The 24,216-nt window shown below is 38.3% G+C and overlaps 1 protein-coding gene and 1 long non-coding RNA gene across 6 annotated transcripts in view; both read right to left on the bottom strand.

The window, feature by feature from the left end:
• Positions 1-408: 408 nt before the first annotated feature.
• TBC1D32 (TBC1 domain family member 32) overlaps positions 409-24,216 on the bottom strand; it is a 71,968-nt gene continuing 48,160 nt past the window's right edge. For 3 of the 5 annotated variants that reach the window (XM_081856127.1, XM_081856126.1, XM_081856128.1), the window contains 7 exons: positions 23,614-23,697; positions 16,929-16,995; positions 10,595-10,710; positions 9,672-9,826; positions 7,552-7,692; positions 5,575-5,763; positions 409-1,135 (listed from right to left, as the gene is read on the bottom strand). In XM_081856127.1, the coding sequence (XP_081712253.1) occupies positions 1,016-1,135; positions 5,575-5,763; positions 7,552-7,692; positions 9,672-9,826; positions 10,595-10,710; positions 16,929-16,995; positions 23,614-23,697 (872 nt within the window). In that variant the 3' untranslated portion in view covers positions 409-1,015. Of the gene's footprint in view, positions 1,136-5,574; positions 5,764-7,551; positions 7,693-9,654; positions 9,827-10,594; positions 10,711-16,928; positions 16,996-21,448; positions 21,777-23,613; positions 23,698-24,216 lie in introns of those variants that run through there. The other 2 variants (XR_014155042.1, XM_081856129.1) reach the window with 2 other exon arrangements.
• Positions 1,232-1,986, bottom strand: LOC309338830. Its single transcript, XR_014155076.1, has 2 exons — positions 1,790-1,986; positions 1,232-1,753 (listed from the first exon to the last, which is right to left on the bottom strand). It is a non-coding gene; the product is annotated as an uncharacterized lncRNA (long non-coding RNA).

Consider the following 24,216-nt stretch of genomic DNA (forward strand, 5'->3'; position numbering starts at 1 on the left):
ATGCAAACAGAGCACATGCAGATGGGGAGTTGTCTGTACTCCAAAAGAAATTACTGAGTTTAAATTCAGCATGCCAGCCAAAACTGTTCACCATTACACAGGAATGTACATTTCAGAATTTTGTGATCATGTCTGGGTAAAATTCAGCCAAATTTAAGCACTTTTAAATTCCCAGTGATTTCAGTTTTTTGATGTTTAACTTGTTAATTAATACATATACCTAATTTGTGTGCACCATATAAGATGCCCATAAACATGTAATACCTTGGAGAAGCCTGCAGACAGCTTAACTCCAGATCAACTGGAAATATTATTAGCAATGCTCATACACACAACCACAAAACTGACCTCCTTGCTTTCAATTTTGGCATAACAGAGAAGTCACAAAAACACAATAAATACTGCATATTATCATAACAGGAAGTTTAATTTGTTCAGCTCATCAAAACATCAAGGTTTTAGTGTACATTGTTAAAAAAAACAACTACAATTCTAATGAACTGACTGAGATACTCAGAATGGAGAATCTTCAAGGATGTTCTGTTTCCTGACCTTCGAAGGTCAATCTTGCTACATTCAAGGAAGTAGCTCTGCCTTTATTTATCAATATTAAGTAAGGCTGGGTTTTCAGAATGGGGATTCATATTACTGTGTTTTATTGGCAAACTTGTATGCGATTTAGAAATTTAAGGTAGATGTTGAAGAGAAGCAAAGTTTAATAGTATGGAAATCGCTCCAAGAAAATATAAGCAGCACATTTAAGTAATTCAAGGGCAGGTTCTGAAGCCAAGTGTAAACAAGGCTATGGTGCATGGCTAGAAAAACACATTATTTTTCAGATGAACCAATTTAGAGGATGTCTTGTGAAAGCGGAATGCTGAAAAGCCTTATTATTGATTTGGCAGTATGTACATTTAGAATGAATGCATTTTTATAGAGAAGTATATAAAACAAATAATCAGTGTCCTTTTAAGAACGTAACAAAAATTTGAAATGAGAGGCTCATTTGCTTGATCTATGTGTTCTGCACTCTAATGTTCTTCATGTCTCTTAGCAGCACTGGTCTGTAGGTTAGAGCCAAGTTTTCCATGTATTTGAAATAATCACTCACTTGAAATCCATGAAGTGCTTCTTCCTGCACATTGCACAAAAGCAAAGTATTAGCCAGGGAAAAAATGATGGATATTAACATTTGAGGCTTTCCCAAGAGGCAACTTGTTTTTTTTTTCCCCATCCCATTTAGAAATTTGTTCTGTTTCCATTGTAATACACAGATACTGCATTATGACAAAAGTGAAAAATAGACACATCCGTTTCTATACAATGGTGTCTAATGACATATTTACTAACGGAATTAATAAAGCAAAACGAGGATTTCAAACTTTACATATTTCTTAGCTGTATCAGTATACATAATTTGAAGTATAAAATAAGCTACAATTTATCAGTAGCCCTAGTTAAAATAAATTACTGTTTAATATAAATGAGCAGTGTGTTATTTCATGCTGCTCCAAACTTCCCAGTTTGCTTCAACCTGGTCCTACCGCCGCCACACAGCAAGAAAAGCAGCTATGACACTGGTCTCATCGTTCATTTGTCTCCAAATAAAGAACAAATGGAAGCCAATGTTTGTTCTTAGTTTATTGCTTATAGTTTGGAAATAAACAAGCCACAAGCCTGATGCAGACAAGGTAACCTGAGGTTTGTTTCCTCAGCACAGGAGTAGCATGCTGCTCTATCACACTGAACCATCCTTTATTTTAACTAGGGTTTACTGTGACGTGCAGACTTGGCCAACTAACACTGCCTTGTCCCATACCCTTTGTTTGCAGTTGCATGCCATGTCCTCTTTTGTTTCTCTTTTGACAAATTAAACCAACCATCTTGTTAGAAGGTTAGCACTAGCTGCATTATGAACGGTACATTTTGAATGTCTTTTAAAATAAGATAATTGGGAATTAACCCAAGGACAGACAAGTTTAATTATTATTACAGTGGTGCCCCGCAAGACGAATGCCTCGCAAGACGGAAAACCTGCTAGACGAAAGGGTTTTCCGTTTTGGAGGCGCTTCGCAAAACGAATTTCCCTATGGGCTTGCTTCGCAAGACGAAAATGTCTTGCGAGTTCCTGCGGGTTTTTCCCCCTCCCCCCCTTTTCCTAAGCCGCTAAGCCGCTTATCAGCTGATCCGCTGATAAGCCACTTAACAGCTGATCGCTAAAAGCCGCTAAGCCGCTAATAGCGCTATTCCGCTAAGCTGTCAATGGGCTTGCTTCGCAAGACGAAAAAACCGCTATACGAAGAGCCTCACGGAACGGATTAATTTCATCTTGCGAGGCACCACTGTATTTTAAATTTCTATACAGGGCAGTTTATGATAGAAAAACACAAACATGAAAAACATAGTAACAAATAAAAACAATAACACCCCACAACAGAGTTTAAAAGGACATAGATGGTTTAAGGCCTGGGTGAAGAGGAATGCCTTTGCACTGATTTGCTATTGAGGGATAAGGAACTGCAGACTTTTGTTCCCCCAGCTCCTACCACAATGCTGGCAAGAGCTGGAGAAGGATATTTTCCAAAGCTATCCACTGTTAAAGTAATCTTAGGGACATGGTAAAACTTTGCAAGGTGCAGAGCATTGGTGAAGTCGGTAGTTCTAAACAGAAGTGGTTGTGAATTCCTCTACAAAACAACAGCAAGTGTTGCAGATGTTAACATTTGCATCTCATTTGCAGCAACTGTAGCATTAATGGCTAGTAAACACTGGGGAGAATAAGTAAGTTTTTAGTATACACTGAAATCAATGCTTTGTCAGTGCTTCCCTTAACCTAGAGGCAAGTTTAGTTGTTACTTTGAGTGCTGTGTAAACCATATGGAAATACAAGATGAGGATTTTACTGCCTTTCCACATTAAGGTTTTGATGGGGGGAAAGTAATTCAGATACTGTTTTGTTTGTCAATAATTGTGTGCATACCTGTATGATGGTTACTAGATGCTTCAAATCATCTATCTAAAATTGCATATTATATATTATGTCACTGTGCAAAAAAAGTGAAACACTTGCTTGGAGTATTATGGGCCACCAGAAACCTCACATACTGTAATGGAGGATAGTGGTTTTGTTAGAGAATCTTCCACTTTTATCCATATATATTATTATAAAGTAATTACATTACAAAGAGCAGCTGGCTCTTCTTGAAAGTCAGCATCAGAAAAATTGGGATAAGAAAATGCCCACATAGACTTTTGAGGTGTGGGTGGGTAGGAGAGAAGGAGGAAACGAAGAGGTGACCTGACGGGCCCACAATCATAGCTACAACTAAATACTGACTTTTAGTATCAATGGGATGAGTAATTAGAAATTATTTGCTTTATGAAGCAGTTAATAAGGCTTTTATTGGAGAGATTTGCAGTCAATTGTCTCAGCCTACTAGCAAGGGAAATCCATTTGTAGAAAAAACCTACCATGTAATAACCAACATGGATGCAGATGTTCGTCTGTATTACAATGCACAGCTGAGTTCCATTAAACTGGCTTGTGCATTTGATGTAAATAGGTTTGTACATTCCTATATGTAGCCACAAACTGTTGCACACAGCTTCAAGTAGACTGGGTCCTCTTAATTAGAGTTTCCATTTTAATGATGCACTGCTTTGTGTACTTAGTACTGTGTTTCCTTCAAACAATGTATTGTATTCTAAGGGTGTAATTTACAACCAATTAAGTCCAGAGTATTCTAGTTAAAATTAAACTGGAATCAGATATGGTGGATTTCTTTTCCAAAATTTGCCAAGTCAAGCCTAGTTATTAAAGTCTAGTTAGGACAATTTGACAGAGAGTGTAAATTAAAATCGTGTTCTTTCCTCAAAAAAAACATTTATTTTTCTCTTTTATAAAAATACAGCAAACCCCATGATTCCTTATAAAATGTGTTCAGCACACTTTTAATGAGAGTTTCATAATTTTTGACCTATTATTTGGCCTCTGTATCTTAAGAACTATTTAATCATGATGGCCTGTCATCAGATGTTAAGATGAATTTTATTAGGAGGAAGAATAGCTCTGGTATGTTGTCTCCTGCTATATAATGAGGACTACAGATCTGTCATGCTATTTTAAAATGAATGTCAAAGATTTTAAATTAAAAGTATATTTTGGGAATCACATTATACAAAATGGCTGTTATAGACAGGCAGCAGCTAATGGCATGTTTAAACAATTAACTTGATATTTCTTATTTTAAAAGTATTATCCAGTCTAGAACGATATATTCAGCTTTGATTCTAAAGTTATGTATATCAAACAGGGTTTATTAAATTTAATATATATAATGCCTGAAGCAACTCTTTTCATACAGAGAATTCTACTTTGGAGTTTTCGTTTGTGAATTCTTAGAAAAGGTAAAGACAGATATGAAACTTAAATAGAAAAGCAGCTTTCAGAAAATAATAACTCATTTAACTTCATCTTTAAAATTTATATCCCTACCTCTTTGCCCAAAGACTTAGGGGCAGGGGACAACAATAAATACATAATTAATGTTAAAACAAAACAATAATAGTAGAATAAAAACAGTCTGCCTAGGTGTCAGTCTACATTTAAAGAAGGTCTTTAGCTGAGTCCTAAACCTGAACGATGTCAGCACCTGCCCAATGTCTGGCAGAAGTGCTTTCCGCAACTGGGGTGCTACTACTGAGAAGGCCCTCAGATGGGTTATAAAGTCCCAAACTATTCTCAATGATGGAACCATCAGAAAGCTCTCCCTAACAGATTTCAACTCACAGGCAGGTTGAAATGGGGAGAGGCAACAGGGATAAGGAAAAATATATATTCTGACCACCTAAATTAGTTACCAGAACATGCAAAGCACTGACATAGTTACCTTCTCAATGACCATTCATTCAGCTTTGAATTAACTCAGGTTTGCCAAAAGCTCATTTCTAGTTCTGAAATTCTTCACTGAGTTTTCTGAGTTAATACAGCCGCTACACTTATGAGGAGAAAGGACTATCATGGATACTTTAGCTGAGATTTGTGCATTGCAGGGGGTTAGATTAAATGGCCCCTGTGGTCCCTTCCAACTCTACAATTCTGGTTCTAATAAAAGGCAGCTACTGTTTCTGCAGAGTAATGTAAAGCTTGGAAATAAACAAATCTATAGCTTAAAAATGTTAAGAACAGCCCTGCTGGATCAGATAAAAAAATCAATCTAGTCCAGCATTCTGTTCCAACAGGGTTCAGCCAAATCTCCCTGGAAATATCACAAGCAAAGTATTTTGCTCAAAGTCCATCACGGATATGGCATTCTGTAAAAGAGAATGACATATCAAGATCAGGCTCATCACCAATTCCCAGTGAACAAACAAGGAAGAATGTATTTCATATACATTTGGCATATGCATTTGTTTTCTTTAAAGGATTACAGAAAGGATATTTTCCTTTGTCACTAAGTAAAGCTATGAAGAAAACAGACTGAAAACAAACACATATTCAAAGAATAATTTGTTAAGTTTTTCTAAAAACTTGACATCAAATCTTCTAAGTCATGAAGATAAAGAAGAAATTACTTTAAGAAAAACTTGGAGATCCTGAGTCTGAGTATGCTGAAGAATTTCTTGCTGTAGATGCTTGAATACAGATATACACATATAAATCTGATAATCTGGGCCAAGAAAAATACAAATGGCAATGTAATGGCAGATCTCGCTCCAGTCCAAGTAATTCCAGAAACACTGAGTCAACCATTGTTGACAGATCTAGGAAAAAAACAATAATCCAATTCATCACTTCCAACAGCAACTGTTCCACATAATGCAACCAGCTCTGTATACTCCATTCTGAGGTCCCTTGTAATTGTCAGCTACCATAATTTACAACAATTGAGACAGAAATCCATCCCCCCCACCCTGCTCTTAGTCATGTTGGGGGGGGGGGCAGCACATCCTGTTTCGCCACTGGAAGTGAAACATTTTTCCCTGGAGGTTCTCAGAGCTCACTGAAAACCTAAATCGCTGCCACTAGTCGGGGCTTGTCTGGGAAGGCAGCACCTCCCTTTGGAAAAGTAACTAAAGCTCTAGACCACGTCCCCTAGGCTAGGGGTGGGGCATCTTTTCTCAAAGAATTTTAACTAAAAAGGAATGAGGGAGGTGTGTCATATCATCATCTCCCAATTGGCCATTTGCACTACATCTTCTTTCTGGCCATCATGGGCATAAACAAGTTTCCACCCTTAGTGTAGAAGCATTAAAAACCCGGAAGAATAATTGCTACATGAAAGAGTTTACTAGTGAAGAATGTCACAAACAGTAGTACTTTGGTTTTGTTTAATGTGTTTGTATTTAACAGAAGAGGAGCTCCCCAACTTTTTAATAAATCTGACATTCTGTTATTAAACTGATTATGAAAAACAAAATTAGAATAACTGTTCTTTTTGTTGATCTCTACCACGACAATTTCATTTAGCTGTGAACTTATGAATCTTGTGTTAATCAGCCTGTAAATATTTACAAAAGTAAATCAGGCAAAAGTACTAATTTGATTGCAAAAGATAAGGTTTAAAACAGATTTTAGCTTGCTTCATTTGTGATCCAACAGTGACAATGGAATGGAACCAGACTTTTCCTTTTTGTGGACAGCTTCTAATCCAACAGAGAAAACCATTTTTTGTTGAGTCCCCCCTACACTCTATGACTCCAGAAAAACTTACCTAGAGGATTAAGGATCCCTTGGAAGGTAGAACTGGGGATTTTGAGGAATGGAAAAATCACTCCTCCTCTTTCATGGGAGTGTCTTGAGCAGAATTCTGCTTAGGGGATCCAGCAGGAACAAACTCTGAATCTATCCCAATTAGTGTTTAGACAGCAAAATTACTTTTGCTCTTTTCACTTAAAATTATGGTGTAAGAGCTGGCATCTAATACACTGCCCAATTCTATATATTTTCATTCAGAGGCAAGTCTCATTGTTATTCCTAAGCATTCAAATACTTTCAGCCTTATTGTGGAAACTGTACAATAAATAGTACATATCAGCAAAACAAACTGTTTTTTATTGCAGTAGCAATAATTCATTTTTTTGGTCTCACCTGTATAACTTGATTTCAAGTATGGTTATGAAGAACTACCAGACAAAAGCAATTCAATTTCAAAAAGCTCTCTCTTTCTACAATTCCCAGCTGACTATTCATTAGCAGTAAATATAATTTATAGTTAACTCTGCCCACTGCTGTGCATTTAAGGGTCTGACAAAGCTATTCTTTTTACCACTATGCTTTGTAAGAGAAAAAGAAAAATCTTCCTTCCTGTGAATTTCTTTTCAGAGTTGCTTCAACATGAAATGATTTAATGGAAGTCCTACCCAGCTGGAATCTTGTCTTAATTTCCCTGTAAGCCTCATTTAACTTAATGAGACTTACTTCTGAGTAAACACCTAAGGGGCTGCACTATAGAAGAGGAAAGTACTTTGGCTCCAGTTTTGCAGTCTCCCTTTCACTGACAGTCAAGGCAACCATTTTTTTAAAAAACAAATTGGAATATTTTTTGTTACCTGTGACGAAGTAAAACCAGACATATGGAATGCAGAAAAGACTAGTGGTAACTCAGCCTTCAGCAACATCTCAACATAGTGTGCACTGCAAAAATAGATTGGATGGATCCCAGACGCTGCTGTGTCAACGGGCAGGTGAATCTGGTCAATGAAGCAACAATACCCAAAAGGATCCTTATTATACAGCTTTTCAAAGGTCTCCCTTCAAAAAAGATGTCACCTTCCCTCTGCCCATTCATTATCCACATGCAGAATAGAACAGTGATCGCCTTTCCTAATTTAGTCTAGGTGCAGAAACTTTATTTGCTCCCAACTAGGAAAAAAATACGGCAAAGTAGCCAGTAACATTTACCATTGCTTTGGCAGCAATGGGGAGAAAGGACTACCTGCTTCAGTATGGAAGCAAAATATGCACGCAGAAGCAGAAAAAGGGAATCAGGAAGAGAATTTGCAGTGAAGAATGAGTTAAGCACTTTCACTGCTTCAAACCCTAGTACCTTGGCTTTCCTTTATAAAATGCATTGGGGTTGCCTCACATGTCATGTTATAATCATGTGTCAAGAACAAACATGGAAATAGGAACATTAAATTTTATGTCCCAATCTGCAAATATAAATAAATAAATAAATAAATAAATAAATCTGAGGCTCACGTTTGGAACAGATCTGAGCATGACTTCTAATCAGATCCTAACTTTTCTTCCCCCTTCCCTCCACAGCCCCTGATAATCTTGTCCTGAAAGCTGCCCCCCACCCCGGAATATGAGGCAGATGGATGGTGGAACTGGTGAAAATTGCATGTCTCTCTTAAGTGAATGGAGAAGCACCTTAGGATCCAGGTCACAGTCCTTGCCAAGGCCAGTCATTTGGCTGTCTTCAAGCAGCTGCATTGCACATTCCAAAATGTGTGTTTCAGGATCCCTTGGAGTGTTGTCGAAGGTGTTGTAGCACACCTCTAATGCTGGACTGCTTCACAGAAACCAAGAGCTGCACACTAGCAAGAGATGTGGCTTTTCAAGGAATCCTGGCATGCACAGAATTCCTTGGTGCCTAATAGAAGCATTTCGGTCCCAAGTGGACTGCTTGGGGTCTTTCTGCTGACCTCCCCTTTGCAAGGAGAGGTTTACTATCTCTAAAAAGTAGTGTACAGGAAAACCTGTTCTTGCCAGAAACTCCATGAATCGAATGACAGCCTGCTTGCCTTAAACTGCGTTTATGACATTTAACTGCTGATTTGAGTGCTTTCTTACCAGTGTTAACAATATGATTTGGCTTGTGGCTTCCCTACTAGATGTGAACCATTGCTTTGACCTCTAATGGCCTTAGAAACAAACGGGCATCAATTGTGCAAGCGTCGAGGAAGTTCCAGAATATGATTTGGAATTGTCACATGTCCATAATGTTCACGAGTAGCACTTCTTGACCATGCCCTGCACTATTTCTTAAACTCTTTTTCAAATCTTAGTCCCTCTTGTCATATGGCTTTATTGTTTTGGAGTCCTGACATGTCTCAAGTGGGGAGCCACACTTGCCCTTTTTGCTCAGTTTTCTAATATGTGGGAGTTTATGTTAGTAGGAGAGTAAAAAATTAAACATACAAGTTTCCATTTAATTCTGTGATTATTTATGTTAAAGGAAACTTGTATAAATATCTGAGATGCTAAAATAACAAGGCTCTGACTAGCAGTGACAATGCAAGCTAGCTTACTCCCCCCCCTTATCCAAAATTGCTACTTTGTATCATTTAATGATTTTATAATAAAACAAAAGCTAATAATCTAAAGCATGAGCTTGCACATAGCAATAATAATAAAAAGGCCATTCAATAGTTCTATCTGCCTACATACAGAATTTAATACTACTAATAAAGTGAATTTTATGGCTCACTTTAAAATTCACTGCTATCTGTCTACCTGTTTCTTCCCTGGTTCCAGATAACCATTTGAGCAGATGTCAAATCCATATTTTTCTGAGAGAAATTTTGCAGGGCAAACATTTGGTTAAAAAAAACCTTTAAGTAACTGCATTGTGTTCTGTTTATAAACAACTTTGGAAATATTAAATTTAATTTAAAATGATCAGAGCAATCTTGTCAAGATGAAACCTTTTTTGAAGTCTTACAGAACTGTGCAGCCGTGGTATCCAAAGGAATGCTGACACAAGAAGACGGGAGAACTGGTGGAGAAAATGTAATGTTTTTTCCCTGTCTCCCATCATTATTAGAAATACAGAAGATGCAAACCAATCAAAGCCGACATATCCTCCCTGCAAACCACCTGTAGGAAAACATTCAGGAAATCCAATGGTTTGTTGTTAAATGCAGAAAAACCCTGCCATCGAAAACACATCTATTAGCAGACCATTATTAGAAAAGGATCAGGCCTAGATACCAAATCCAGAGATTTAAGGGTATTCACATGCATCATGTACAAAGTATACCCCTTTCATTCCAATTGTGAATGCAAATCTGTAACAGTGGGATGTCTGTGGATCTGCTTTCTACACTGGAATAAGTGGGGAAACCACTGTAGATTAAAAAAACTCTGGGCATACAGTGGTACCTCGCAAGATGAATGCCTCGCAAGACGAAAAACGCGCAAGACGAAAGAGTTTTCCGTTTTTTGAGTCGTTCCGCAAGACGAATTTCCCTATGGGCTTGCTTCGCAAGACGAAACGTCTTGCGAGTTCTTGCAAGTTTGTTTCCTTTTTCTTAAAGCCGCTAAGCCGTTAATAGCCGCTAAGCCGGTAATAGCCGCTAAGCCGCTAATAGCCGTGCTTCGCAAGACGAAAAAACCGCAAGACGAAGAGACTTGCGGAACGGATTAATTTCGTCTTGCGAGGCACCACTGTAAATAGAAACTTAGATGGGAGAGCATCTGCTCTGGAAAATATGCCTGTTGAGTAAGGAAAATGTTATGAAGTTCCTGCATATATGGCACAAATCTTTGTGCCATCTTAAATAATTCAAGAAGGCATCTTAAAAATTATTTTGACAGTTATACCGACAAAAGACTTGGTGACGTTTATATTATGAGAAAGGATACGCAACGATGTCCTTAGAACTGCCTGTTGTCGTTTCAAAAAATTTTCACAGTGCATTATTACATGGCATAGATCATCTTCGGCATTCTCTCTCAGCAGGTTCAAATGTTTACCATAGCTTAAAAAAAATGGGGGGGGGGGGGAGAAACAAGGTTTAACTTAACTAGAAGCTATAACACATTTTCATTTACTTATTTCATTATAGAAAAGAGCACACCAGACATTAATGTGAGTGATTTGTAGCCCATTGGCAGAAGCCTTAATCCACATCATATTTATAGGCAATCTATACTGGGAAAACATGTCTGCAGCTGTTTCTTTCTTTTAAACCTTGCTACTTTATTTAAGATGCATAACATTGCACATGAAATAATAATCTGAATACAGAGAGCTGCTTTATGCTCATGGAAGAGCTTGGTACAAACCCAACAATATTTGTGACTCCTTCTTCAAACAGCTGAACTCCATCACCACCACCCATGGCGCATCATAAGCTGCATTTGAAAGTCCCTCATTCCCAGATTAAACAGTTTTCCATGTGGCTTAGATGGCTGGTCTTCAAAAGAAAGCACTCTAAAGGCCCCTTGGGTTTGTGGTACTAGTTTAATGGTTCTTTGAATCCTGGCCTGACCTCTCTCTCCAAATAAAGCACATTCTGCCACTTAAATGAGACCGCTGGTTAATTTCTGCGTGAAATGTATGATTTAATGGATTAAGGCACAGATTTGACAAAATTATGCTCTTTCTGTTATAGATGCTGCAACTGCACGCAAAAAATGATGTAGTTACTCAGATATTGCTGTTCCACTAATGTAAACAAATAATCCCAAACCTTCCTTATGCCCAGCTCCAACCAAAGTTGTTGGTGGTTTTGCTGGGGACACAGGAGCTGGGTGTGAAGCCTCAAGCTAGGTGCAGGAAGGTACAAAAAAGTATATTAAATACACATCACATTACATGTTCCCAACCACAACTGGCGCTGTTACAGCAAGACCAGGATGCATAAGAGGAATGTAATGTGCAACATAAAAATAAGCAAAACAGAATTTTTGAACCTGTACCTGGTACTTTCCATGACTATCTATCTGCATCTGCTTGCAAATCCTATTTGCCTTTTTAAAATTGTGTGTGTGCCTGCTCATCAAGGCAAGGACAGAACAGAAATAATGGCACAACAGTATTGTACAAGCATTTGCACATTTACAATGTTAAAACAAATGGGCTGCCCTACAACTATAATATGTGCCAGTGTAGTGAAAGCATAGGTGTGGTGTGTATTTATATTTATTTATATATATATATATATATATATATATATATATATATATGCTTTCGTAGATTTTCACGGGTACAGGAATGCAGGTTTTGGTGTCCTCGGGTGTCTTCCCGTGTAAAAGTTGGGGTGTCTAGGCGACGTTTCGACGAGGTCTCACTCGTCATCTTCAGGCTGGTGCTTTCGGCTTCTTGTTACTGGAACAGAGCAGGATCTCAGTGTTTGAGTTCCTATAAATACTGTAGAGGGGGTGTGGTGTATAGCCTCCAATGTTCTGGGCAGAGAGGAAGTTCCCAGGCTAGTGTGCCTTTTCTTCTTTTGTTCCTTAATTACTTGAGAGATATCTTGAGTGATTTCTTGAGTGATATCCTGAGTACCACTTAGGTGGGTCATTATCCTCAGAAACCCCAAGGATAAAATCCAGTTGGAAAACCAAGGGATCTATGAAATACCCTGCAAAGTCTGCCCAGCCACGTACATTGGACAAACAAACAGACGAATAAATGCACGTATCGCAGAACACAAGAATGCCGTCAAAAAAGAAGAAAAAACTTCCTCTCTTTTCCAACACATGAAAGAAACAGGACACGAAATTAATTTTGCAGATTCCAAATTGCTCTTTAACACGGAACATCACCACAAGAGAATAATCATGGAAGCCATCGAGATAGAGAAACACCCTCACAACATGAACAAGCGTGACGACACATCCCGCTTGCCAGACATCTGGAAATTAGCCCTCCCCACAAAAACTGACACCAGATCCAGAGGCACACAGAACGCCAACACCAATCAACCACACCAGACCCAAACCCAGACCCTCTCCACAGATGAATTACAGACACCATCCAGTAGCCAATCCATGGTGGCACCTCCGGATGCTGCACCCCCCTGCAATCCCTACACAGATCTGGCTGACACAAGCCACAAAACCACAGCTCGCCCCTATACACGAAGCCAAGCCAGAGCACAACTAAGTACAGTACAGCCATCTTCTCAGGAAAACTCTTCACAAAGTTCAAGAGGTCAAGACACAAAGACTTTAACAACTAATCCACACCTAATGACCCACCTAAGTGGTACTCAGGATATCACTCAAGAAATCACTCAAGATATCTCTCAAGTAATTAAGGAACAAAAGAAGAAAAGGCACACTAGCCTGGGAACTTCCTCTCTGCCCAGAACATTGGAGGCTATACACCACACCCCCTCTACAGTATTTATAGGAACTCAAACACTGAGATCCTGCTCTGTTCCAGTAACAAGAAGCCGAAAGCACCAGCCTGAAGATGACGAGTGAGACCTCGTCGAAACGTCGCCTAGACACCCCAACTTTTACACGGGAAGACACCCGAGGACACCAAAACCTGCATATATATATATATATATATATATATATATATATATATACACACACACACACACACACACACACACACACACAGCAAGAATAGCTAACCTTTCTGGGCCTGAGGGCTGCAGTTAACATTGACCAACCCCCTGAAAGCTGCATACCAGCAGTGCATGTGATCAAAAGTGTGTGTAGCCATCTCACTCCCTTGCACACACACACATGCATATCCATTGATACTAGACATTTTTAGTATAAAAACTTATTAAATTCTTCCACAAAGCATTCTGCTTTGCTTCAGGCTTCCATTTGCACCCCACTGTTCACAGCTTAAGTCAGCTTTAAAATGCACATTATGTTGATTTAGATTATTATTCATTCTAGGAAGATCAAATAAAGCATATACAATGGAAATATGTTGATAGTTTAAATAAATGAATGAAACATTAGTGGTTCAAGAGCAAGGAAGAAGATTATTAGGTCTCAGTTGAATTAATATGGATTTATTAAAGCATCTGTTAATAGTATTTTGGTAAAAATATAGTGTTCAGAGCTTGGTTACTCGTACTAGAACAGCTTACTACAAAAATAATAGTATGTATTATAAAGATGTTTTTAAAATATCTGATACTCCTGTTACTGCACTTCCTATGAGGAATGGCTTGAGGAAAGCAATGGCTTCCTGTTACTTTACCATGTAGAATTCACACTGTTGTTCATGACTTTAAAAACCCTAACGGGCAGAGGCCTGGCTGATTTAATGAATCTAGGTGACCACAGATTCAAAGAACTGTAGTGTTGGAAGGGACCATGAGGGTCATCTAGTTCAATTTCCTGCAATGCAGGAATATTTTACCCAATGTGGAGCTCAAGCCAACGATCCTGAGATTAATAGTCTCACGTTCTACTGAATGAGCTACTCTCACTCCTAAAGCCTGGTGTGAACTTATTTATGTTCTGCCCTTCGTCGCAACTTATCTCAGGGTGAATTACAAAAAAGTTACAATATGATAAAGCACTAAAATACTGTTAAAATCATCAAAGTAAACCCATATGGTTGCCTATACCTACTCTCTGTAACTGTGTGACTACACAGAGATATTTAGAAGGCATGATGGAAGAGAAAGCAATTCAGCTGGTGCTGAAAATGAATGGCATCAGCTCAATATTGGAGAGAGGGACATTCCTCAACTGATGGAACCAGCACTGAGAAGCCTCTAATTACATTTTTTGGTGGTACTGTCAGAAGGACCAACCTAGCTCATTTCAAAGGCTTGGCAGGACAATATAGAGCAGGGTAAGGCCACCCACCTGTCAATCACCTAATGTCATAAAGATGTCACAAGGGTCTTGCAAAGCACTTTGCAAGACGCCAAAATCAGAAGACAGTCGGATCTAGGCTGCCCCCTGCTGATACTGGGGAATGTACTCCTTCCAATAACCAGTTCCTAAGCTTATATTGTAAAATAACCAAGAATGTTCTTCTATTTCACTATTGCTCCTACTGTGACCAACAGGGACCTTTAGATAGACCTTCTCAGCAGAAGTCATACAATTATAAAATTCTCACTCCTGAGATGTCTGCTAGTCAGAACCTAATCATCTAGAAGCACCCTCTAGTTTGGGGTTGCCTTTGGTGCACCGGGTTAATTCAAATTGTTAACTGGTTTCAATACAAAACAAAACATTATTTTTTGTATTCAGTTAGGGGGTTTATTTTATCATGGTAGTAATCAAGCACTTTTCTTTTTGTGTAATCTGGTTATATATTTTTTAACCTACACTAGGCCTCCGGGGTAGAGCAAATAATCAACCTCAAATAAATTACATTCCATGTGTCCGAACCCCATTATAAATCCCTTCAGTGGAACAAAAAAGAATAAAAGCAAATTCCTAGTTTTGAAGGACAAGCTAAATGACCTTTATCAAATCTAATCTGAAAACAACAATTATGGTAATTATGTTGAAATATACAATTCAAACTTACTTAAAGGAATGAAAAACACACAAACCATACCAGGAATTATATACTGGTAAGAACATCAGTATTGATTATAAATCTCAACTATGAAGTCACTGGGGTGACTTAGGCAAGCCTTTAACTCTTCACCTCAGCCTGCCCTCCTTTTCAATGGCAATAATGGAATATTTATTTCTTTAAAAATTACTGACAACTTTTCAGGATAAAAAATTGACAAGGTTGTTTATAAATAAATGTAGTACAATAAAACATAAAGCAAATTATCTAGAGTTCAGCAAAGCTGGTACTAAGGATTAGAGTCCAGGAACGCCCATATCAAATGAAAAGTTTTTACCAACAGCAGAACACCTGCGCTGTAGGTTCCTGTCATATCTGTAAGGGGAGGTCATTCCAGTGTGGGACACTGGTCTATTTTACACAGGTCGTCTTGTGAGGATTACCAAGAAAATATATGCTAACCGCATTGCACAATATTCACTCTCTGTCCAGTTTACAGCAGGTACATGGCTTCTGAGCAGGTTCCTCAGAGGGAAACTGGATGCAGCCCAAAGAGAAAACGCAAAGCCATCATTTATACAGCACAACTGATCACTCGGAATAAAAAGGTAAAAATAAAGAAAGAAGGCTAATGAATCCATTTTAAGACAGGTACTACTTAGACCTGAAAGCTTGATATTGGCACACACAAAAATAACCAATTATGCAAACCTTTGGAGTATTTCATTTGCATTGGGGCACTAATTTTAGTACATCTTTGATAATGAGTATTGTTTTGTTTAGATAACATGAAAGTATCTCTATATAGACACTTAACTTGGTCTCGTGTTGTTTCAGCACAGTATAGCCCTATCTACCGTATTTCTAAGATGCTTCATGGAGAACACCCAAAGGTTACTTAAAGTGATGTAGGTGCTGTTCTGCCGGTGGGGAGAGAAGCCTGCCAGCAAACCAGCCCTTATACTGCTGCAGGTCACCAACAGAAAGCTCCAGACATAGATGTTCTGCTGCCACTGAGGGGTCGCCCAATGTTTCATGGGCAATGGAGGATCTGATGTACTTCAATCAATCCAATTTTTTTTTGTTACAATTTCAGATCAGCCACTAGAATATAGTCCAACACATATAATTTTACAGAGATTATAAATTTGGGATTAGCAGTACTACCAAAAGCTAGGGTATGTTTGTGCATTGCCATACATTCATAATCACACTAGAATGAGTTTTCTGAGTGCTAGTGTGGTTGGAAGAGAGATGTAATCATCTGGTTCCTGGTAATGCATGCTGATGTGCATAAGTTTGCCACATTGATGAGTCTGGTGTAGTTAATTCCCTTCTGTTGACTTCAATGAGGGGTGTGGGGAGAAAATAGTAGAAAAAAGTCTATGGACCCCCCCACAATGGATGGAGTGAGCCAACAGGGATTGGGAAGTAGCAATAGCTCTACCGTAGGATCAGTGAGAGGAGGAAGAGCTTGTTCGGACATTGATTCATGGAACATTACAATATTTTGGTGATGTATCTGGTCTGGAAGGTGGTGGTAGCAGTGAGAGAAACCGTGTGCAGTTCTGTGGTTCCAAGCCATTCACCTTACAATAATGATTTTCACCATAAAATTGTTCAATTTAAATGTTGTATTATGTCGAATGGATGGTTTCAATAGCATTCAAGTCATAACAAATTAAAAATGAACATTTTATAAATACCTAAGTGAAATGTTTTGACGTAATGTACCTGATTGTCATTTTAATGCCAAGCTGCTGTACAGATGAAAGAGTTTTGATCTCCACATTTGCATCAGCTGCAAAGAAAAGAAAAAGTCACATAAAAATAAGTTCAGGTAGGTAGCAGTGTTGGTCTGACGCAGTCAAAATAAATTGTCCAGTAGCACCTTAGAGACCAACTAAGTTTGTTCTGGGTATAAGCTTTCGTGTGGTGTCTGAAGAAGTGTGCATGCACACGAAAGCTTATACCCAGAACAAACTTAGTTGGTCTCTAAGGTGCTACTGGACATTTTTTTTTTTTAAAAAAATAATTTATAAAAATAAGTGTTTAACCATTTTAATCTGAATTTCTAAGAACTGTTTAAAAGATGGAGTTTGGTGGCAATCCATAATACAGTGAATTTAGTGAAAGCAATAAATAATAGTTATTATAGTTACAATTAGACAACATTTTGGACTATCTTTTAACAACTGAACTCTACAAGCTTCCATTTTATGACAGATATAAATAACTGTCAGCTTATGGTTCATCACCCCTTACAACTTCATAAAACTGTCAAAGTGGCACCTTGCCTAAATACTGTCTGTAGTACTTATGCACAATCCTATGGGTGTTGCGATGGAGTTCCAGGAACCATAGGATTTTGCAGATGAATCTCGCCTTCTCCATGGGCTCTGAAGAAGCTTCATCCAGGTTGCTATGAAAAGATCCATAGCTACTACTTCCCCACAGAGAAGAGGGCAAAAGGGAGCATTTTGCGGGTGGATTTAAGTGGTGTCTTTGGATCTGCTTGAATTCAAAGCCCTTTCACTCTGAAACCATCGGGAAAGAATGCCGACCCTTTGGCTGGTGTCCTTCTTTTCCCTATTCAAATTCTTGAAAAAAATAAACTAAAAGCCAATAGGAGGAGAGAGAAAATGGGGAACAACACCATCACACCACCTTCTGTCCTGACAGTGCATTCCCAGAGGGCTTTGGATTTTGTGATTTGTCTTCTATAACTACTAACCACTCCCAACACTGTTGCTCTGTCTAAGCACTTATCCCACAGACAGAACTTGACATCAAGTGCTCTTCTCCAATATTTGACTCAACTCAGCCTTTTGCCAAGTAGGGGTAGCATCCAGTAAAAACAATAGCCTAATTCACTATAATCAAAATGAATGAACAGATGATCCTGTTTCACAGTCTCTTATATATATGTATCTATTCATGACATAAATTAATGCGCAAAATTGTGGCTGGGTTGTCATTATAGCTATGTTTTCCTATTCAGAAGATATTTGTATCAATTCTTTCAGTGCAGATTTTAAACTCTTCACAATTGAAGTACACTTAATATTAACCAATGAGTGAAGCATTGGCCTGGAGCGGTAGTTCTTAGATTATTCCAGGCTAACAATATTTTCATCTGCTGTTTATAAAAAAAGTGGGCCTACAAGTCGTTCTTTGTACTTTATTCAATACATTAGGAGCTCAACACCTCTACAGGGGAGGGGAGGAGGCACGAAAGCTGCACTTGTAATGATGCACAAAATGTACCTTATTTATTCCAAGATACATTATTTAATTTCCCCCAAAATCAATGTGAAACCCATTTTATTAAAAATGTCTTGAAATAATGTGGCTTTCAGAACAAAAGCATCAAAGGATCAATTTTCTCAATAAGAAAACCATTTTCCCCTTAACAAAACGCAGAGTATCTCTGAACTGTCAATCAGACAAAGAGGTGAAACTGCTATAGTAGTTAAGCAGAATGAATAAAATATGGTATGGCAGCAGCTCCCAAGTTGCCAAATTCAGGGAAAAGATTTAAGTACACCTCACAGTTCAAAGAGAAATAAAAATTGCACAGAACATGTGTAATTCATTTTTTAAAGAAGAAATCAAACATTCAATTGGATGTATCACAATTCATATTTAATTTCAATATATGGTGACTGTCAGAATTCCAGATACAGTCATGCTGAGAACTTGTGCTGAAGTAGTTTAACAATATTGATCATTTTTGTTTTTCAAAACACATCCTTAATTCAGAGTTTACCGGCTTCTAAGCAGAATAAGGCAGCCTCCCCACCACCATACACCATTTTAAAAACCAGATCTATTGTGTGCAGTTCTTAGGTTTTCTATCAAATTTAGATTCTAAAGTAACAATTTAATAGTCTATTAAAAAATACCAAAAAATGTTGGTACTAGTTGGATGCCATTAACATTGATAATTACAGGTGTTGGTGTCAATTTTCCCAAAAGGAGTGTGACTTCCTCTTCTTAGTGTTAACAGGGTGCTATTCTTGACATCCAAGAAGCACAATTTATTTTTGAATACAATATTAATTGCATTAATCCACAACAAATTTAATATCTTTAAAGGGGTTCTTCCTGTCAGTATATGGAAACATCACCGCTGCAGACAGCCAGATTGTTGACATCACATGATGCGCCTATCTGTGGGAAAGAAGAATTTCCCAGGACGTTCACAGGCTGGATAAGTCTTTGTGAAGAGTGTAACTTGAAACCTTCCGACTGCACATGTTCAGGAAGTTTGTCAGACATGCTAGAAGAACTGAACTGAAAGGACGTGTTTTTCTCTAGTGCTGTAATGTCAGAAATAAACATCATGTAAATAGATTTCTGACTTATTTTCTTTCCCCTGCGGAAGCAGGAGGGAGGGGTTGTGCATTTCCCCACGTTTGGGAAAATGTCGCCTATCAAAATCTCCCTGGTCTGTCTGGATATCAGCCAGAGGAGGTTACCGGTATGCAAGCTCTGAGGACAGTGAGAGGGGCCAGCCTCTGTGGAGGGGGCTTGCAAACTGACACTTCCAACCCCCGGACTTCCCCCCACTCCTTTCCCCAGTTTCCAATAATTATCTCTTCTCTTTTCTGTGACTAAATACTTTTATCTAATCTATTAAGTCCGCTTTTTCAATACCCTTTATCAAATTATATTACAAGTGCTAATCCAAGCCTGCTAACGTATTTAAATGTTTGCAATGCTCCTACATATGTTCTATGAAGTTAATCCATTCATTTCTATTTTTTTTGTCCTCTTGGTGTCTAATCTTCCCATTCAATTTCGCCATTTTGGCATAATCCATCCAGCTCTCTTTTCGCACAGAAGGAAGCTGCTTGAGAAACTGCTGCTTTTCCACCTCCATACTGTAGCTACTGAAATAGGAACGACCTGGACAGGCAATGGGTATCTCTCCCTGAAGCCACTTGGACCCAGAGGCTGTATCTAATCACCCTGATGTACTAGCAGAAGCTAACTTAAGGATTCCCACCAGTGCAATGGGACCTTTCCCCTTCTCATCCCCTGTGCCCTCCCCCCCATATGCTCCAAAGGATCGGGAGAAATCCCAAAACAGTGCATGGTGGACGGAGACAGGAGACCTTAACTGCAAGAGTGAGAATATGCAGAACCTAAAGAAGGCCTTATCTTTATGTTTATCCCATCAAGAGGAATCTGGATGACTCTCATGCTGGCTGAGTATGACAGAAAAAATAAAAAATAAAATCCAACATAAAACTAAAACTCAAAAGAAATATGGTAACAGTGGCTGGAAACAGCAGCTAGAACACAATTCTGTTTAAAAGTTAAATGCCTTTCATAAAGGTCAAGAAAACTAAAAAAAAAAGATAACAATGAATAATCTTCTTTCCTAGAACACAAAATTTCAATCTCTTACAAATCTACACATAATAAAATAATTCTTTGTACTTGCATCCTTAGATACCATCTAGCAGATGAGCAATCCTGTCCTCATGCTAAATTACTACTGGTAAGAATAAAGCAATTTCAAAACATAAAGGTCAATTTTTAAAAGTGCAATCCATGTTCCAGGATTTTCAGCTTTTACTGCTACCTTGAAAGGAGAGGCAAAATAATGTGTATGATCTGTCCTAATTCTAATTACATGAGACGTGTTCAGCTCGAAATATATACAGCTACTTATTTCTAAAATGACATTACATTTGCCAGAATTTTAAAGACTCTCTTCAGCTGGAATTGTTTCTCTATTAACAAAGTACTCCTCAGAGTTTTGAAGGGGGAAAAAATAAAATGTGAGCAGCAGAAGTGCAGTCTTAGTTTTATAGAGCTCAGTAACTCCATGTAATCAAATGGCAAGCATGAAAATAAAAAACCTGTGGAAGACAACAAAGTAAGAAATGTTCTTTTAATAGCCAAATCCCAAATGGGACACACAGCCCAATTTATAATGTTTGCTATGCTCTCCAATTAAAAGGGAAGCTTTGTCCACTTTCACTTCGTTGCCAAACTATGGGCAAGAACTACATGGAAGGGAGGGATGAGGGGAGATATTTTCCAGAAAAAAGGTCAAAGGTTGCTTTTAATACACACACACACGAGTGAGGTTATAATGTTTAGTCTTCTCTCAGGACAATCTAGCCAACCATTAATGACGGGCAGGAAATGATTTTCATTGTCCCACTTTTAGAGATCCTTTAATAAGAAATAAGATTTCAAACCTATGCCTGAAAGACACGCCCAACACGTCTATTACTCCATACCAAAACTAATATTTAAAAAACCCAATCCAGAGACATTTAGGATGCCTATGAGACGGATCCTAAAATGAGTTTTGTCTTCACCATGCTAATTTTCTGCGGAAAAATATTAAATCTTGCAGAGGGGCCCAAAAAGCACAGCCCAAAAATAGGTTTGCCATTCCAAATGTTATCTTATGAGTAGACTTAAATCTGGGGTTTCACAAATGTAGCTGGAAAATGGTGAGTCTACTACCTTAGCATCTTAATTTATAGCAGATGATCTGATGCGAACATTGGTGTCAGGACTAGCAAGTACTCCAGTACCACCTCTAGGGCCAGCAGGCTGCCATATGGCGATGGAAAAGAGAAACAAAGAGAAAAGATTTTAAAATATGTAGTGTCAGTTTTGTTGTGGTGGTTTGAGCTCAGGAGTGATATTTAAAGTTATATATAGCTATATGCTTGGATCATATTCATGTCATCCATATAATATATGAAAGACAGAGGCTGGATTTCGAGAAGTCTTTTTTCATAGAAGCTTTAACTTTAAGCGCATCTTCCACATAAGCCGACAGACAGGCAATATAGAGTTAAGTGTTGCTATTGTTTATTATAATTTTTTTAAGCCCTGCAACTGTATAAATGTCAATATATTAGCTTATTATTCTCCCTCAACTTTAAAACGCTAACCGAAACTAATTTGATTTTTCCAGATTTGCAAATTTTATAATGGATTGAAATCCTGAGGGATTTCACAACAGCTGGATGAATTGTGTTATTCTAATTTCAACTACCCAAGGGTTTAGAAAGCTGCTGTAGTTTAAGATAATCAATTTCTCATTTCCAGAAACATGATAACACTGAATATCAATGCATTGTCCTGAAACTACTTTCATATAACACATTGATTCTATTCATTAAAAAGCCAGGCTAAACTATTGTTATACTCCCTGTTGATCAAAGCCTAGCCAAGGTGTGTGTGTGTGTGTGTGTGTGTAGAGGGGCTGCACTAAGTAGTCTGCTGGCTTATTAAAACTCAAATCCATCTGCTCCCTTTACAAAAAATTTGGGATACCAAACATCCTTACATCAGATTTCTTATGCTCGATGATTCTTTGTGGTTTATTCCAGTATATGATTCAAGGGCTCAATACAGAGGAGAAGACAAACAGGGAGCCATAGTGTAACAAAAGTGTCAAAGGAATAAGTTGAAAATATAAAATTATATTTAATTTTTAAAACATTTCAATTTCCATTGATAGGTGGAATAAAATGCACTACAGAAGCACCCAATTAAAAAATCATGTTCCAGCTACTCTTGAACCATAATGAGATGTCAATAGCTATGTGGTATTTCAGAGGGATCCTCCTTATTTTAGTGAAATCATGTGTGCTTTATGTCAGATTTATGCCTCTTGGAAAGGTATAAGAAAACAATTTTTTTCAAAAATGAGGTTACAGGGTCAAAGTGACTCTGCAAATCCAGCTAATGTTGAGAGTTACATGCTGTACCCCAGACACAGAGTGCAAGTGTACTGGACCAAAGATCACACACAAAGTCAATGGCTGGGGGAAATATGGCCACAATTTTCTGTTGATAATGGAGATTGTTGTGGCATGGCAGCAAGGATCTTGGTTTTGGGTGGCCTGACTTCTGCATGATGTTGCCAGTCATGTGGGTCATCCCAGTGGTCGCTCACCCACATGGGTGCAAAGAGGCCAGCCTCAGTCTCCAGAGCTGCAGCCAAGGCCTTAGGGCAGCCCCACCAAGGAACCCTTATGGGGATCCGCCTATTTGTCTATGAATTCTGTCCCTTGTCCCTCTGCCACCAGCTGTATGCTGTGACAAATACTCAGTTTAGAATAAAATAGCAAACTCAATATTCTACAACCTATGCATGTTGCTATGAGAAAGGTGAAAACCTCATCACTACATCATAAAATGCCAAGATGTGCCATCCTCCTATTATAATGTATTAATTATAATTATAGCCTGCTTTTCTTTTTCAGTCAAAAAGTGAAGGTCAGCTGGGTCAAACCAGATCAAGAGAAAGGAGCCTGCTATTTCTACCTATTCCACTCAGTGCCACTGAAGGAGGCTCAGAAGCCAGAAGTATGGCAGTTACCTTTCAGTTGACCATTGCAAGCCAGAAAAAAACAACATGAGAGAAGAAAATTACCTTCACATTCTCTGCTGGTGAAGTAGCATTCTGATGGTGTTTCAGAAAGATGCAAAACAAACATTTCCATTAATTCTGCCAAATCTGCAATAAAACCACAATGATTAAAGCATCAATGCCACAAAATTTCCTTTAAAAAAGAAATCATGTCAAGTTTTGTGATTAGGGTGCACACAATTTTGTAACAATAAAATAAAAAAATAATATTAAAATGCCACAAAGTAAAATGCAGAACTATATCAACCAGTTTGTTTGTTTCCCTTATACCCTGCCTTTCTTCAACAGAACCAAAGGTGGCATATGTAGCTTGCTCCACTCCATTTTATCCTCTCAATCACCCTGCGGGAGAGGAAAGGCTGAAAGACAGTGAGTGGCTCAAGGGCACCCAGTGAGCTTCATGGCTGAGTGTGGATTGAATCTTAGTCTCTCTGATATAGGCCAATACTCTGACCACAGCACAACAGTGAGTAGAAAATGAACCAAAATTAAAGCCTATAGGCAACCAACAGTGCAATCTACTACATACGCAGTCAGAAGAAAGCCTCACTGAGGCTTACCCCCAAGTAAGTGCATTACAGGATTGCAGCCTAAAGCTGTCTATAC

Source organism: Podarcis erhardii, assembly GCF_964252035.2.
Source record: "Podarcis erhardii genome assembly, chromosome: 3".
NCBI classification, from domain to species: Eukaryota; Metazoa; Chordata; class Lepidosauria; order Squamata; family Lacertidae; genus Podarcis; species Podarcis erhardii.